The sequence below is a fragment of the Planococcus citri genome, chromosome 3, assembly GCF_950023065.1.
Source record: "Planococcus citri chromosome 3, ihPlaCitr1.1, whole genome shotgun sequence".
Taxonomy (NCBI): Eukaryota; Metazoa; Arthropoda; class Insecta; order Hemiptera; family Pseudococcidae; genus Planococcus; species Planococcus citri.
The window spans coordinates 15001020-15019506 of record NC_088679.1 but is presented as its reverse complement, the minus strand read 5'-3'; the positions used below and the strand labels follow the sequence as shown (position 1 = coordinate 15019506).

Sequence of the window (18487 nt, the reverse complement as noted above, 5' to 3'; positions counted from 1 at the left end):
CATGTAGTGAAACACTTCTGACACACACTTGGAAATGAGTAGTGTTTCCTAGTAAGGAATTGCCAGTGGTGATTTACTACACACATACTAGACAGTAGTGAAATACCATTGATTTGCGTAGGTGGATCAGTAGTGCTACTCTACTGAGAAATCAGCAGTAATTCATCACTAATAATTTTGAGTAGGAGAAGTAAATCACTAGTGGCAATTCCTTACTAAGAAACACTGCTGATTTTTCAATAGACACCAGTGTACTTTTTCTACGTGGGGCGCAATTTTACTGTGTAAAGCTTTTCAAAGTGGTAGATAAACCTATTTCGATATTTCTGCAGAAAAACAATCGTACTGCTAACCTTTGTAGGATGTAACTATTTGGTGACAAATATCGAGAAAGAATATCCACGGAGTGATAAACAGATTTGATGGGTGGATTGTAGATTATCTGAACTTATGTGCTGTTGAAAGCATCTGTGTTCCTTTCAATTCTTGTTTCTGTCATTTCAAGCCTACTTGATAATATTTCCCATATTATGTACTTTGCGTATTCATGCTCTGTTTTTTCGGGTTTTTATCGAGACAAGGGAATCAAATTTTCAAAAAATCGCTCTGGTCCACCATTTTCACACCTTTCATGATTTCATTTTGTGAAGGGTCTACCATCAATATGTTTATCCAAAAATGGAGCATGGGTCCAATTTTTTTATCCCAACTTTTTTGAAAATTTGCCCCCCAAAAAGGGGTGGGGTGTTCTTTGGGGATACGCTTTCACTCATTCAGTACACCCAATGATACTATATCATTCAGTTCCATGATTGACCTCATTGGGGTTTTTGCTTTCTCGGTTTTCAAGGAAAATTAAATAAATCGGTATGGCTTTTACGAGACGGCTTTAAGGGGCAGGGGGGCAAACTGTGGGTTAACGTGATGCTTGTGATGATCTAATTCAGGAAATTGAAAGCATTTTCACACAACATCTCAGGATTAGCCTGGGTGTTTAAGGGTTAACAAAAAATTGTCCAACTGACAATGAGATGAAAATCATTGCGATTGAAAAGTTTTGAAAAATGGTAAAAAAAAAATAACATGACCTACTTATAGGCGGGATGATAGAGGTTCATTTATTAAAATGTTTTTTTCATAATAAAAAACTCGAGAAAAATTTGAAAATTACTTACAGTACCTCTTTAAAAAACAAACGGTGTTCGAATTTCTTTCAAGTTGTTAGATATCTCGCATTTTTAAGCGAAAGTTGATGAATAGTGAGAGAAGGTTTCCAAAAGGCTGAAAATCTTAAGGAAGAGATGAGAGTTGGATTAGATGTGAAAAATTTTATATCATGCCATGTTTTGTCTATCAAAAAAGTCCACGAGGGCCCATTTAAGTATGTACATTATGTACTTATTGAGAGAAAAAAATATGAATTAAGTATTATACGAGCACTTCCAACTTTATTAAATCAATTTATAAAATGATTAAGCGCAATTTATCCGTTTGAATTCATGATCGGTCGGACTACATTATGAGTCATTTATATGGGCTGGTGTTGGGTGTCAGCATCATCAAAATTTCGCCATTAAGGAGCTCTAGTTTTGGTATCCTCATGTGGACAGCACTATGCTGGAATGTGGTCTCAACATCGATACATTTCGATGATCTAAAATCGTATTGAATTTTTCTCTGAAAAACAATGTCTTCATTAGAACCTTCGTAAGAATTTTATTTAAAAACTTGATATAGGCACATGTAATTATAGCATACCCTTTGATGTATCCAGAATTCGGACTTGCTGCTATCACCTCTAGATTTGTTGGTAAATTCGCGATTTCTGCGTGTAAATTGGCTGGGTGAGGCTCGGTTCCCAGATTCAATACAATAACGTATTTTGATCGACGAAAAGTTCTGTAAAATGATATTCATGTCGATGTGAGCTTTCATCGAAGCATTATTTTTAATAAATTAATCACTTGACCGAAATTTAATTACCTTGTAAACGCCAGCACCCATTTTGATATCGAGTACATTTTCAAATCGCCAAATTTTAGTGTGTCAGTTTTTCGAAGGGAAACTAGATCTTTGAAGTAGTACAGTGTACTGTTTTTATTGGCCAATTGTTCTTTCACGTTCGATCTATAATAACTGGGATGTACGGGTACCCACGGTTTGTCTCCGGAAGTAAAACCTGTTGCCAAAAGTTCGATTTGAAATTAGCATGTGAAATGGAATTATCAAAAATATTCATTTGAGAGAAGTGATGGATTCAGATTGGTGGGCAGTGATTCGAGGCCCAAATGAATACTCTCACACAAGGAAACAAATAATCAAATTCTGAATATCGATTATAATAATTGAAAATGTAACTTACCTGCATTCAACGAATCGTCCCATTGCATAGGTAATCGAAAATGATCCCTTTCAACCATCAGATTCTTGTTAGGGTTTGGTGAAAAATCGAAAAGTTCTTGACTGGTCTCTTCTCCGTACCAAATTAAAGCAGCTCCAGGTAACATGGTAACGATGGTCAATAAGATTGAATTATATTCCTTATTGAAGTAGTAGAAAATTCGTCCGTGGTCGTGGTTTCCCAACTGTTGACATAAAAAATTCATTAAACGAGGATGGGTGAATAATTATGGAGCGATACACAAGGTGAGGAAATTTTCAAATGATATTTTACCGCCCAATTCGAGGTCGCTCCTTTGGGTAATTTTTTAATCCATTGGTTCAAAAATTGTATCATCTGATCGGCATCTAAATACTTTCTGAGCAGTGTCAGTAGATAATTGTAAGGATAATGCATCGCTGGGGCGCTCTTCGTTCCGTAGTATTTCATTTTGGTATTAATTGCAGCGTAAACTTCACCAAGTCCAACCCTATTCAGTAATTTTGAGATTAACATTCTTTACACTCGCATTAATTTCTTACTTTGTTTTGAAAAATTTGATCGTTTTGATGGATTTTCCAGATTTGCACTCACGTTTCACGTTGTCTCTTATTTTCACGATCGTACTGTCTGAAAAACGTGCGTAATTCATGCAAGAACTTGAAAGTATCCTGATGATGAATTCGCGGAGTTTCCGCCTCTGACTCTGCATTTTCTACTTTCATCAGTGTTTCTGTGTCGATGTCTTCTCGAAATGTGGGATCTTCCATGAAAAATCCTATCGCGTCTAATCGAAAAGCAGCGACGCCTTTGTCTAGCCAAAATTTCATCATGTTCTGGAATAGACATCACAACGAATTTTTAATGTTGGATCACGATTCACGAGTAATCTTCCAGTAAGCGAATTGTGGTTAGAAAAATAATATGGGTGCTGAAAATGTCATTTTGTGAGGCAAGCACGTACTTTTAGTTCAGTTTTAAGTTGTTCATCGCGTAAATTGAGATCTGGCTGTTTCACTAGAAACTGATGCAGGTAGAATTGCTTTCTTTTTTCATTCCAAGTCCAAGCTGAGCTGGGTGTTTCGTAGTCGAACATACTTCTCTGTGAACACCGAAATAATCAAGTAGGTAGGTATATGTACTTTATGAACAAAACTGAATCATGTTTTTATTGCTGGCATCATCTGCCTTTGAAATTGTAATTTTTCTGGGAGCCTCAAGTTGATAAATATGTGAACATGGCAACCAATGCAGCCATCAACCAATTTATGGTGAAAGCAAAATTCAAAAACTATCTTGCAATCAGATCAGCGAATAGATGGATTGTCTATATAGGCTTTCTCGAAACGGTGTTTTGTTGACGGTTCAGATTCAATTTTTTTTCGTCATTTCTGATATCTAATTTTTTCTTTCGATGAGTTTTGAAACAAAACTTTTCGGGGTTAATTCAGAATAATGTTTTTTATTTTTTTGTTTTTTTGTTTTTTTTTTGACGAAGATTTAGAATTTTGATTTTTGATGTAATGAAGAATTTTTTCTGTTGAATAGTTGTCGAATTCTAGTGATTTTTTTTGTGAGTGATTGCCAATAATTTATCATTCTTTGTATGATTTTTTTGTTGATGTTTTGAAATGCATTTTGTGGTGATCTGAGGTGATGGTGGATTGGAATTTCATTTTAAAAATTCAAATCGGAATTTTTTCCTGAGATTTCAAATTATTTTTCTGTGGGGAATACAAATCAATTTTTTTTTCTGTATCAACTCCAAAAACGGATTTTTCCAGAGCAGTGTTGAGGTGATAAAATATATTTTTTTTTTGTGATTTCAAATATGTTTTTTCGTGTTGATTTAGAATTATGTGTTTCCTGATCTGATCTTGTAAGGAAAATGGTATTTTTATTCTTTTGGTTTTTAGGGTTTTTGCTGCTAGCAGCCAAAAACCGTATTGCAATGGATTTTGATCATAAGTTTTTTTTTTTTCAATTTGTAGCCAAACAGTGAACAGTATTTTGGAGGGATCAATCTGTGATTAGTCTTTAACATTGCCAGATGAGAGATTTTATAATTTCGAATTAGAATAATTAATTATGTTTTGATTATTTTATATTTTAATGATCCGAAAGCTAAAACCTAAAAGCTGAAAGCCGAGGAAGTTTGGGGATTTTCAAACCTAAAAGCTGGCCAAAGCGGTATCGATTGAAAACTGAAAAGCTAAAAGCAAGCCAAAAGCTTTATTTATTTAGTTTTTTTTTCGGCTTTTTCAAATTTTGCAAATTCATTACTCAACTCTGTAAAAACTGTAAGTAAATTTCTTGTTTTTGGCTTTGGCTGTCTAAAAAAAAAAATCCTAAAACCAACAACATATGTACTTAACAAAAACTACAAAAAGCAAAAACCTGTTTGCAATCAACGAATAGTTGATGGCTTGTTAAAGCTTTAATTACTGCTCTTAGTGCTCTTGTTTCATCAGTGTTCATGTTTTTAGGTTTGCAAGCCCTGTATATGTTTGATGGAGATTTCTTTGTTACTTTCCATACTTAATAACTTACCCAATTATTTGGTGGAATAGGATCTCCATTTCCATTGTACCCTTTCGGATCAACCCATACATAGTAGTTCGTGTATGGCTCCACTCTATTTACAGATTTTTCGAACCATTCGTGCTCATCGCTGCTGTGATTAATCACTAAATCCATGACGAAGTTCAGATCTGTAGGGATACGCCCATTAAAAGCATATTAATATTACGCAAAAATCAAACTTCGAACAGAATATGTGTCATTATTTACCTCGTTTTTTCATTTCATTCATCAATTTATCGAAATCTTCCATTGTACCATAAATAGGATTGATTCCACAAAAATCAGATATATCGTAGCCTCCATCAGCCTGCGGTGAAGTGTTGAATGGTGACACCCAGATAGTTTTTATTCCAAGATCGACGATGTAATCAAGTTTGGAAATCAATCCTTTGAAATCTCCAATTCCATCTCCATTGCTATCCATGAACGATTTCAGGTAGATACCATATGTCAGATCGTGCTTCCACCAAGTTCTGTTTAAAGCCCAGCAACTCGATATTAAAAACGATAACGTTACAGTGATTTGAACGAATTTCATTTTCATTTCTTTCACGACTAAAATTAAGACACTTCGACTGAAATGAACAGGTTAATGATTTCGAATGATGCTGTTGAAAATAATTAAACTTTCTTTTATACAATCGAATTCGAGTGTTCATTGATAATTTTTCAAAAAGATTTGTCGATGATTTTCTCTGCGTGCAATGGGGTACCTGGTACTGATTTTATTTTCGAGTTATAAATACATACCTATGTATGTTAAATATGTGAAGTGGAGATTTGCATTGAAGAATAATAATAAATTATTACGATGTCGTTACTTGATTACATAGGTACAGGTAGGTATAGTAGAATCTTCAAAGTGAAGTGCATTTCATTGCCAATGTAGGTACATCACATTTAAGATTCTACTATACCACATATATATATCAGGTAACGACATTGTAATTTATTATTCTTCAAGATAAAACTACACTTCACAGATTGAACAATGCACATATCATTGTAACTCGAAAATGAGATCCGTACCAGGTACCTATTGTACGAGTATGTTCCTACCGTCGTTGCATTAAATCGCAGAGAAAATCCTCAATCTTAACTCTTTTTGAAAAATTATCAGTAAACACTCAAATTCCATGGTATAAAAGAAAGAGCAATTATTATTTCCACCATCATCATTCGGATTCATTCGCGCGTTAGTTTTTCTACGAATAATGTTCTTGATCTTCCACTTATTTCTCGAGTAAAATTTTCATTTGAAAAGAAAAAGAAATACGAATTGTGAATGTTGAAAGTTTGTGATCACCCTGTTCGGATAATCCATTTGACCAAAATTCGCAGTGGGTCATTCCTCGCCAATTCGACCAAAAGTGGTGAGGATGGGGGGGGGGTCGTAGATTTTTTTGACATTTTTTCTGTGGAAAGACCTTTCCGAACGAATGACTAATGGCGCAATTCGCAGCCCTTTAGTCCTACTAGGGGGTGTCAAAGTTTTTAGTGAACTTGAAATATCATCCATTTCAGCAGTGGATTACTCGATAACCGCAATACCTACCAATATGGAACTTTTACCAATAATTAGGGGGTTTGATAAGCCTTTTGTTGATATCATAAAAATCAGTGTTGCCACTTGTTTTCGTATGAAAAATTTGCTCGAAAAATTTCAAAACGTAGTTTTCATATTGTTCCGACTCTCAAAAATTTTGAAAAAAATATATTATTGACAACTGTTCATGCTGAACAACATATTAAAAAATTGGAATGGTAACTTGCCGCAAAGTCGATTTTAAAAAAACGTTAAGTTCCCGAAAAAATGTGATTTTTTGATTTAAAACATGAAAAAAGGTTTGATTGGTGAAGTTGACTTATTTGACCCCTATTTTTACGTATCCGTTGAAAAAGTTGAAAAAGCCCTTTCACTCAATGAAATGAACTCATCAAAAAAAAAAAATTAAAATTCGAAAAAAATCAATTTTCAATTCCAAACATCAAAAAAAGTATAAATTTATTCAGTTGTCTTATTTTGACCTCTTTCTCTCGAATTCATGAAAAAGTTAATTAAAATCACAGTAATCACACTCATGGCAAAAAAATTAAAATTCGTTTATTTTTTCAATTCACTCGGAATTTTGATTTTTTTTTGTGATGAGTTCATTTCATCAAGTGAAAGGATTCTTAGTGCCTGACAATGTAAAATTTCTATTTTGATTTAATCGAAATATCAGTTTTTATTTAGGTATTTATATTTTTATTTTTTTGCAAACCTACATATTTCTTTTAGAATTTTTAATATTTCAGTATAGAAGTTGGATTGTCATAATCATGAAAATTAAAACTTTTGAGAAAAAACTCAAGCTAAAGAGGAACCTCTAGAGAAAGCGATATGAAATTCAACTTTATTCAAACATGTTTTTTTTTTAATATGGTAGAGAGAAAATTTGAATCTTACGATAGGGTTTGGAGCTATTTTTGAATGGTGAGGGAATTTTTGATGTTTCAAGCGTCTATATGGTAAATAATTATTTCATGTAGAGAAAAATCCGTATTCCATACCGTCCATGAAAAATAACGAGGATAGGGGAAGGAGGTCTGGTAACTCTAGGGAATTGTCTATAAAACAAAACTCTGAATAATTCCCCACTCACCACTGTGAAAGTTTCATGAGCTAAAAATAGTACCTACGTAGGTTGTGTTGCCTGCAAATCATTTGCATTAATTTTGTCATCATTCGTGTTAATAAAATTGCATAACCAGTTGACTAGCAGAAATTTTACTGGAATATGTGTCATGATATTGAGCTTCTCGAATGCCTGCATTTTTTTTTTTTGGAATGGTTTTTGATTTTTCTCCAGCTCTTTCTTTCCTCCGACGAAATTAAGAGTGGACGTTTCATTTTATATTTCGGTAGTTTTTGAATGACTTGTCCATTACACATTGAAGATGTCTACCCAGAAACCAGCCTAAATTGGAATAAGCTCATTTAAAGAGGTTTATAGAATAAGCCAGAACTCGTTTTTTAGAAATCAGACTCGATTTCTACCCTTTCTGCAGAAACCCAAAAATTCTGAAGAAATCGAAAATTGGGTTGGAAAGTCCAGAATGTCTGAAAATCGTGAAATTCGGTTCCGGGGAGTTGATATACATAGCTTCAAGGTTAATTTTTATAATTTTTACTGAATAAATATTTCAAAAAATGAATAAAAAATTTACCTGTTTTTTAAAACAAAGTCCAAGGGAACCCACCAATGTAGGTATCTACTTATTAAGAAAAAAAAACTATGAATTGAGTATTATAAGGTTCCAACTTTATTACATTAAATTATGTATAGTACTAAGATAATTTAGCACAATATAATTATTCTTTTAAATTTATGATTGGTCGGACTTTTTATGAGTCATTTATACAGACTGGACTGGTGTTGAGTATTAGCATCATCAACATTTCGCCATTAAGGGGCAATATTTTTGGTATTCTCATGTGGACAGCACTATGCTGGAATGTGGTCTCAGCATCGATAAGTTTCGATGATGTACAATCGTATTGAATTTTTCTCTGAAAAATAATTTCATCGTTAGAACCTTCCCAAGAAGTAGGAATTTTACTCATAAACTTGATACATAGGCACAGGTGATTTATTGCATACCCTTTGCTAAATCCAGAATTCGGACTTGCAGCTACCACTTCTAGACTTGTTGGTAAATTAGCGATTTCAGCGTGTAAATTGGCAGTATGCGGTTCGGTGCCAAGATTCAATACAATAACGTATTTCGATTGACGAAATGTTCTGGAAAACCATGATCATGTCATGTGAAAGTTTTTATCGAAGCATAATTTTTTTAAAATTAATCACGTGATCGAGGTTTAATTACCTTGTAAATGCCAGCACCCATTTTGATATCGCGTACATTTTTAAATCACCAAATTTCAGGGTTTCAGTTTTTCGAAGGGAAACTAGATCTTTGAAGTAGTACAGTGTACTGTTTTTATTGGTCAATTGTTCTTTGACGTTTGACCTATAATAACTGGGATGTACTGGTACCCATGGTTTGTCTCCGGAAGTAAAACCTGTCACGAAAAATTCTATTTGAAATGAATGTGGACTTTTTGCTAGTTGCCTAGCACATTTTAACATACTAAACCAAGCATGTGAAATGGGACAGATAATCAAAAATATTCATTAAATAGAGGTGTTGGGTTCAAATTTGTGGACGGTGATTTGAGGCACCAGTGAATACGCTCACAAAACGAAAAAAATGAAGTAAAATTCTGAATATCGACCATAATAGAAAATGAAACTGACCTGCATTCAATGAATCGTCCCATTGCATAGGTAAACGAAAATGATCCCTTTCAACCATCAGATTCTTGTTTGGGTTTGGTGAAAAATCGAACTGTTCTTGACTGGTCTCTTCTCCGTACCAAATTAAAGCAGCTCCAGGTAACATGGTAACGATGGTCAATAAGATTGAATTATATTCCTTATTGAAATAGTAGAAAATTCGTCCGTGATCGTGGTTTCCCAACTGTTGACATAAAAAATTCATTAAACGAGGATGGGTGAATAATTATGGAGCGATACACAAGGTGAGGAAATTTTCAAATGATATTTTACCGCCCAATTCGAGGTCGCTCCTTTGGGTAATTTTTTAATCCATTGGTTCAAAAATTGGATCATCTGATCGGCATCTAAATACTTTTTGAGCAATGTCAGTAGATAATTGTAAGGATAATGCATCGCTGGGGCGTTCTTCGTTCCGTAGTACCTCATTTTGGTATTAATTGCTGTGTAAACTTCACCAAATCCAGCCCTAATTTGAGATCATATTTTTTTGTTGAAAATTTTGATCGTACATATTACTCGATTTTCTCGAATTGAACTTACGTTTCACGTTGCCTCTTATTTTCAAGGTCGTACTGTCTGAAAAACGTGCGTAATTCGTGCAAGAACTCGAAAGTATCCGGATGATGGAGTCGCGGAGTTTCCATTTCTGACTCTGCTGCTACTACTTTTATGAGTGTTTCTGTGTCGATGTCTTCTCGAAGTAAGGGATCCTCCATGAAGAATCCCACTGCGTCTAATCGAAAAGCAGCAACGCCTTTGTCCAGCCAAAATTTCATCATATTCTGCAATATAACATGAATTTTTAATATTGACTTATGTAAAATCTTCCAGTAAAGCAATATGTGGCTAGAAAATATGGGTACTGATTAAATATAATGTCCTTTTACGAGACAGGCACATACTTTGAGCTCAGTTTTAAGTTGTTCATTGCGTAAATTTAAGTCTGGCTGTTTCGCTAGGAACTGATGGAAATAGAATTGCTTCCTTTTTTCATTCCAAACCCAACCTGAACTGGGTGTTTTGAAGTCGAATATACTTTTCTGTAACATCATCGTAATAATAAATCAGGTAGGTACCTGCTTTACGATAATGGCATTAATCTACTTTTGAAAAAAAAAGGTCTCCGTTCGTTTCTGGTCTGATTCAATCAGTTCCTCCATATTTTGATCATATTATATGAAGTTTGATTCTGAATTTTTTTACGATTTTTTTGAGTGAACGTTTCCTGGTGACTTCGATGTAATTTCAAATGAATTTTTCGCAGCAATTTTGGATGCCTACATTTTTTTGTGGAAATTTCAAAATAATTTTTTCACGTTGATTTTCAATTAGGAAGAATTTTTTGTTGTAATTCAGAATGCATTGTTGCATTTTTTTCCGATGATTGAAAATTAATTTTTTTAATGAAAATTCCGAATAGATTTTTCATCAACAGTGTTGAATTTCACTTGAGTTTCTTTTTTAGTGATTTGCAATTTTTCGGAAGAAAGGGCGAGGGGAGTAATTACAAACATGAACTTAATCGTGATTTCAAGTAGTGTGGTGATTTCAAATGGGTCTTTTTTTTGTGATGATTTTATTTAAATGGTTTCTTGTTGGCAGGTCAGTTTCAATTTCTTTTTTCATTTCAAAGTGACTTTTTCTCTTGATGATTTTTGGAATAAATTTACCTACCGGAGATAATTCAGAGTAGGTAATGTTTTCAGCGAAGATTTATACTTTTTATTTTCGATTTAGTGAAAAATTTTCGCGTTGAATAGTTGAATAGGTAGGTACTAGTAAATTTTTTGTGGTTTCAAACACTTTTTTTTGTTTGTAATTTTGAATGATTTTTTTATTGATTTTTCAGAATGCATTTTGTGGTGATCTGGGAAAATGGTGATTTAGAATTTCATTTTTCGAATTCTGTTCAGAATTTTTTTGAAATTTCAAATGATTCTTTGTGTGGTTATTACAAAACTATTTTCATGTATTTTCAAATACATAGATTTTTCCTCAACAGTGTTGGATTTTAAATGAGTTTCTAGTGTTGTGAATTTGGGGAGGGAGAGGTGATCAAAAATATTTTTTTTATGATTTCGCAAATATGTTTTGTTGTCGAGATTTAGAATAATTTTTTTCCTTTCCCTCTCCTGATTTTTTTTTTTTGGATATTTTTTACGTGCTCTTTTTTTTTATTGGTTCACGTATGACCTGCGAATATTTTTTTTTGACATTTTTTTTATACTGGGCGTGTATAATTGCCAGGATTTTTACGCCCAGTTTCGACGGGTTAGTCTAGATTTTGTCTGAAAGATTGATTTCTTTGATGTATTTAAGAATGTTTTCCATCTGTTTGATGTTGTCAGGAATTGTAGGGTTGAGGTCTGAAATGTTTAAGGATTGGCGTTTTGTTTTGAGGGAGGGACAGTAGAATAGAAGGTGTTGAGTGGAGATTATTTCAGTATTACAGAATTGACAGGTGGGTTTAGGAGCTTTGGTGTACAAATGGCTGTGGGTTAATTTGGTATGACCAATTCGGAGGCGGGTGATTATAATTTCTTCTGATCTGTTTAGGTGACTACATAAGGTACTTCCAAGGGAGGATTGATTTTTTGTGGGTAAATAGTTTGTGATTTGTTTTTGAGTTCCATAGGTTTTGCCAATTGGAGTTTTGGATGATTTTTAGAATGTTAATAACATCATCATGGGTCACAGAGAAAATTTTAGAGGGGGTAACAGCTGATTTAGCTGATTCATCTACTGCCTGATTTCCTTCAATGCCTACATGACTTGGGACAAACATAAATTTAATAATTTTGTCAGTAGTCTGAAGTTTATAGATGATTTGATGGATCTTATGAACAAGTTGATGTTCAGAAAATTTGTTTTGAATTGATAAAAGAGCAGAGAGTGAGTCTGACTGAATCAGGAATTTTTTGTTAGGGCTTTTTGAAGTAGAGATCTTTTGTAGGCAATAGAGTATAGCAGAAACTTCTAAATTGAAAATTGAAGAATATTTATGAGCTGTGAAGTTGGTAATTTTACCATCAATAGAAAAAGCATAGCCTGCATATTCAAACTCATTTTTAGAACCATCTGTGAAGCATAAAATAAATTCATGATATTCTGCTATGATCTCAGTATATTTTTCTTTGATGAAACCAGATGGGTACTCATTTTTTTTGTATTGGGATAAGGATAGATTGAATTCTGGTAAAATTAATTCCCAGGGAGGAAATTTATTGTACTCGGAAGTGAGGTCTAATAGGTTTACATGGTAATTTCCTAAAGAATTTTGGAGAATACAGGAGTGATTTTCAGAATGGTTTGAAATATTTTGAATTTGTTTTTTGATTAAAGTTCTAACTGGGTTTGTTGGATTTGTTGTTGCTGATACAATGAATTTATTAGTAATATAGAAATTCCTGAAGTTTGGAGGGGGTTCACTAGCTTCACAGTAGATGCTGTCTATAGGAGAGGATGGTAATGCTCCAATACATAGGCGTAAGGCAGCATTTTGTATTACTTTAAGGATTGATAGGTTTTTATCTGATGCACTGATATAGGCTGGACAGCCATATTCTATTTTGCTTCTAATTAGAGATCTATATAACTGAAGTAAAAGGGATCTTGAAGGGTTATATTTTGGATTTTCAATCACTTTCAATAGATTTAGGGTTTTCATTAAGTTCTGTTTAATGGATAAAAAGTGAGGTGTCCATTTGAGCTTGCAATCGAAAATCAATCCAAGGAATTTTGTATTTGATTTGAATTCAAGTTTTTTACCTTTGAGGGTTAGGGAAGGAAGTTCAATTTTGTTTTTTCTAGAAAAAAGAATGCAATGGGTTTTAGACTGTGAGAATGAGAGATCATTTGAATCTGCCCATTCTTGAATTTTATCAAGGGTTTCTTGGATAAAGAGCTGTGCTATTTGTAAGTCTTTGAAACATAGGGAGATGTTCATATCATCTGCAAATAATCTTAGTGACATTGGGGGAGGGATAATGCTATGAATACTATCAATAAGGAGAATAAAAAGAGTTGTACTCAATACAGAGCCTTGTGGAACACCATTTTGAATTTCATATACTTGTGATAAGGTATTATTTATTCTAACTTGAAATTTACGATCAGAAAGAAAATTTGCAATGAAGAGAGCAAGATGTCCTCGAATTCCAATTGAGTGGATTTTTTCAAGAATTTTGTACCTCCATGCTCTATCATAAGCCCATCAGTGGTGGATCTTTTCTTACGAAAACCACTCTGGCTATTATTGAGAGAGTTTGTAGATTCAATGAACCATACAAGTCGTTTACTCACCATTTTTTCTAAAATTTTGTAAGGTACAGAAGTAAGAGAAATTGGTCTATAACTAGAAGGGGACGAATTTTCTTTATTTGGTTTTAGGATTGGAATTATTACAGCATTTTTCCATGAGTTAGGGAAGGAGTCTGAAAGCCAGATTCTATTAAAGAGATTTAAAAGCTGTAACTTTGCCTGCTCTGGAAGGTATTTTAGCATAAAAGGATGAATATTGTCAGGACCAGGGGAGGAATTTTTAATGTTGTGATTCAGAACATAATCAAGTTCATCCATATTAAAAGGTAGGTTGTAGGTTTCAAAGTTATCTGAGTTGAAATTTAAGGTTGATTTTTCAGTTTCTACTTTAAAGTTTTGGAAATTAAGGTCATATGATTCATCTGCTGAAACATTGGCAAAGCATGTAGCAAAATTATTAGCAATATCTTCATCTGAGGTGATATTTGATGATAAGTTCTTTGTTAGTATTGCAAATTATGTTTTCGAAAAGAAAACTCCAAAATGGACGTTTTCTCAACAGTATTGGATTTCACATGAGTTCTTAGAGCCTGGTTTGCGATTTAAATAGAAATAAAAGTAGTCGTACGTTGTAGGTACAGTGGTACACTCTACTTAATAAATTGTGAATAAGATCAAGAAGTGAGAAATCAGCCTCAAGTTGATATGGTGAACTTGGCAACCAATGTATAACCATCAACCAATAAGTACGGTGAAAGCAAATGCAAAAACTATCTTGCTATCAGATCAGCGAATAGATGGCTTGTCTGTAAGATGATAACTTTCTGGAAATGTTATTTTGTTGGAGGTTCAGTTTCCATTTTTTTTGCCATTTCACATAAATCTAATTTTTTCTTTTGATGATTTTTGAAACAAACTTCTCGAGGTTAATTCAGAATAACGTTTTTTTTTTTTTTTTTTTTTTTTTTGGTTGAGATTTAGAATTTTGATGTACTTTAATGAAGATTTCTTTCGGTTGAATACGTTTTTTCTTTGTATGATTGTTTTGTTGATGATTCGGAATGCATTTTTGTGGTGATCTGAAGTGATGGTGAATTCGAATTATTTCATTTTTTAAATTCAGTTGAAAAATTTTTCCGAGGTTTCAAATTATTTTTCGGTGGGTAATGCAAATTTATTTTTTTTTCGTAACAACTCCGAATGGATTTTTCCAGAACAATGTTAAGGTGATCAAATGTATTTCTTTTGTGATATCAAATTTGTTTTTTCGTATTGATTTGGGATTAATTTTTTCCTGATCTAATCATGTATAATTCTCCTCTCCCAGGAATTTTTTCTTCTTTTGGTTTTTGAAGCTTTATTTTTCTCTGTTTTTATTTTCTCATCAGTTCACGTTTTTAGGTTTGCAAGCCCTGTAAATGTTTGATGGCGATTTCTTTGTTACTTTCCATACTTAATAACTTACCCAATTATTTGGTGGAATAGGAGTTCCATTGCTATCGTACCCTTTCGGATCAGCCCATAAATAGTAGTCCGTATATGGCTCCACTCTATTTACAGATTTTTCAAACCATTCGTGCTCATCGCTGCTGTGATTAATCACCAAATCCATGACGAAGTTGAGATCTGTAGGGATAAGTCCATTAAAAATACATTAATATTACGCAAAAATCAAACTTCGAACGGAACATGTGTCATTATGTACCTCGTTTTTTCATTTCTTTCATCAATTCCTCGAAATCTTCCATCGTACCATAAATGGGATTGATTCCACAAAAATCAGATATATCGTAGCCTCCATCAATCTGCGGTGAAGGGTAGAATGGTGTTACCCAGATAGTTTTTATTCCAAGATCGGCGATGTAATCCAGTTTGGAAATCAATCCTTTGAAATCTCCAATTCCATCTCCATTGCTGTCCATGAACGATTTCAGGAAGATACCATATGTGAGATCGTGCTTCCACCAAGCCTTGTCTATAGCCCAGCAACTGGATATTAAAAACGATAACGTTGCAGCGATTTGAACGAATTTCATTTTCATTTCTTTCACAATTGTAAGTAGGTAATTATGCGACACTTTGACCCAAAAGAACAGTTAATGAATTCAAAATGATGATTTTGGAAATAATTATACTTTCTTTTAAGTATAAGTACCTAAAATCGAATTCGAGTGTTTACTGATAATATTTTTATAATCTTGTTGTTAATTATTTCTTCTACGTTTTAATTATTCTAAGATGGTATTTTTCCATAAAAATGATCTTGAAAAGATATAAATCACGAAGTCGTTATTTGATACATGCCTGTAGGTATAGTGGAACCTTGAAAGTGAAGTGTATTTGGCAATGATATTGTCCACTTCACTGTCAATATTCTGCCATCGTAGCATCAAAGCGAAGAGAAAATCATCAACAAATCTATTGGAAAATAAACACTCGAATTAGATTTAGGTACCTACTTAAAAAAAAAAAAAAGATTATTTACGAATCGTGAATTTCGAGAGCTCTTGACCGCCCTCTTCGGGTAATCTGTCTGGCCAAAATTTGCAGGTATTTTGTGAATTGTTCCTCTGCATATCTAGGTACACTTTTAAGGGTTTTATTTACACTTCAAAAATCAAGTTGGTAATCGAACCAGAATACTTATTTGATTGATTGGCAATTTTTTATCTCGCATACCTGATCAATCATGTTCGAAATGAGAAATCATTAATCAGCGTCTAAAATGGACTTTAGGATCTGAAGTCGCAAAAATCTGCCTGATTGAAAGTACCATTTTTATTTTTTAATCTGTCAGTGTTTTGGGTTTTCATTCAGATCATAAGAAGACGTGTGATCAATTTTTTTAATTTTTTATCTTTTTTAAGTTTGGGGGGGGGGGGGGTGGGGGCTATAGTCCTAGGGGAGGAATATCTGGAATTACCTCTTCACATACTCTTCAAAAATCGATATTTTCGATCAAAAAGATTGAAAAATTTTCAAAAATGATCGAGGGATGTACTATCTCTACAAAAGCTACAGTTGACGATTATTGATCATGTAAAAAATGCAAGCATAAAAAATTATTGTGATTTGAAATTTTTTGAATTCAAAGTTCTTTGTAAAGCAGAGTTGAATATATTATGTTCATGATGATTCAATCAAGAATTTACAATAGCACGCAGTATATTAGAGTACATGAAAATTCAAACTTCGAATGTTTGAAGGAAAACATTCAAAATTAACCAGTAAGCATAAACAAAAAGCAAAACTTTTTTGTAATCAGAATGTGATGCTGTGTCATCATTTCTACTTATCTTGTACTACAATAGTCGTAATACAATGTGATGCGTTGTCATCATTTTATAACTAGATTTTATTCGCTACTTATCTTGCGAGAGATTTTAATTTATGGAATTTAACCATTCTTAACGCTGGAATAGTACAAAAATATACATTTCACATTAATTCGCCTGCAGGGCCTATTAGGAGTATATACCTATGTCAAGTGTGTGCATATTTCAAGTGCAAAAAAAGGTTTCACCGCTTGAGCCCAAATTTGGGACTATTTTGCCTCTCAGGAGACATTCCCATCTGCATTTTGTAAGATACCTACCTACCATAACTAACTGTACGCTGATTCACGAGTGTTTTACGTTCGTGTCTGCGGAGCTAGAGAATTGGATTAAATTCCTAAATCTGTTTCTGAAATGTTTTTCAACGAACGAAAAACATATAGTATTCAAAAGTGAACGAAATGATGGAAATGTACACTATTATGTAGGTATGTCTTCATTCGTATATGTATGTACAAGCTGAAAACCAGGCTGAGAATAGTTATATAAGTAAAGCGTATAACATATTTATAGTTGGGAACGGTTATAACATGCATTAACACTAATATATATGCGTAATGTATTCCATTTTAGTGTACGTATGTTCCTTTTGGATGCCGTTCTATTAAAATGATAATCTTATACGCTAACTCGTGAGAGAGAGAGAGAGAGTGAGTGAGATGGAGTATTTGGCTGGAGTACGATGAAAGGTCTGGTTGTGAGGGGAAGCGAAGGTAACGAGAGCGTTTACCGAATGATTTCTTGGTTGTACCTATCCGAGTATACTCTCGTAAGCTGTTCAAAAGATTACTTACTGTATGACGTTTTCAAATCTCAAAATAATCGATTTTGAAACAGGAATACTGTACTAAAATTTAAATTGTTCTTGTAAAAAATACAATCTCTTTTTTAAGCGGGTACCCTCAATTTGAGAAAAAATTCGAGGAAAACTGTACACTTCAATTTCAAGTTGGCTTAAATCTCCCTGATCAAATTTCAACACTTCAGAAAACGTACGCCATTATCTATAGCCTGCTTAACAGCGATGTAAAGCTAAAGAGTCTCAGCTTTGACACATGAACAATTTTTTGTGCATTATTTCTGATGTTATAATATGTACTTAGTTGGTTACGTGTTGTTAAGTGATAATTTAAAATCAACTAATCCGTGTTGTGTGGTTTATATTTGTTTCAGGTGAGTACAAATTTTCAACATAAGAGCAATATTACGTATGATGATGAGTAAGTCACCTTTGAGTTATTCCATGACAAATCATCGAATATTTAGCTCAAGGTGTCGGCGATTTTTAAAATATTTTTTGTGTATGGATAGACCGATGAGAGATGACGAATGGTGCATACCGAAGTTCTCAAAGAACACAAGGGAGGATATATGTAGGAGTGCTCAATATTTTGAGAAAAATATGGATAATTGGATTATGAGTGATTTTTGGATATGTGGTGAAAAATAAATGTTGTCACTTTTTCAAAGCATCAAAAATTAGCTATAAAAGTTTAAAAATATTTCTTCATCGTATTCATGCTTAAAAATTCTAAAAAATTATCTCAAGTATGTACCTATGTACATTGTACAACTTTTTATGCTGA

The 18487-nt window shown here is 33.3% G+C and overlaps 3 protein-coding genes across 4 annotated transcripts in view; 1 reads left to right on the top strand and 2 right to left on the bottom strand.

Annotated features, from left to right (window-relative positions):
- Positions 1 to 18487, top strand: part of LOC135841264 (nephrin-like) — a 1354679-nt gene that overhangs the window by 1077879 nt on the left and 258313 nt on the right. The window lies entirely within an intron of this gene.
- On the bottom strand, positions 1429 to 5577 carry LOC135840989 (maltase A1-like). Its single transcript, XM_065357770.1, has 9 exons — positions 5171 to 5577; positions 4931 to 5091; positions 3345 to 3482; positions 2975 to 3216; positions 2675 to 2870; positions 2363 to 2585; positions 1984 to 2179; positions 1759 to 1899; positions 1429 to 1677 (listed from the first exon to the last, which is right to left on the bottom strand). The coding sequence occupies exons 1-9, from the start codon at positions 5505 to 5507 to the stop codon at positions 1599 to 1601; spliced, it is 1713 nt and encodes a 570-aa protein (XP_065213842.1). The 5' UTR covers positions 5508 to 5577; the 3' UTR covers positions 1429 to 1598.
- LOC135839966 (maltase A1-like) lies at positions 8247 to 15686 on the bottom strand. The gene is made up of 9 exons (XM_065356255.1): positions 15272 to 15686; positions 15032 to 15192; positions 10209 to 10346; positions 9847 to 10088; positions 9577 to 9772; positions 9265 to 9487; positions 8834 to 9029; positions 8608 to 8748; positions 8247 to 8516 (listed from the first exon to the last, which is right to left on the bottom strand). The coding sequence occupies exons 1-9, from the start codon at positions 15606 to 15608 to the stop codon at positions 8438 to 8440; spliced, it is 1713 nt and encodes a 570-aa protein (XP_065212327.1). The 5' UTR covers positions 15609 to 15686; the 3' UTR covers positions 8247 to 8437.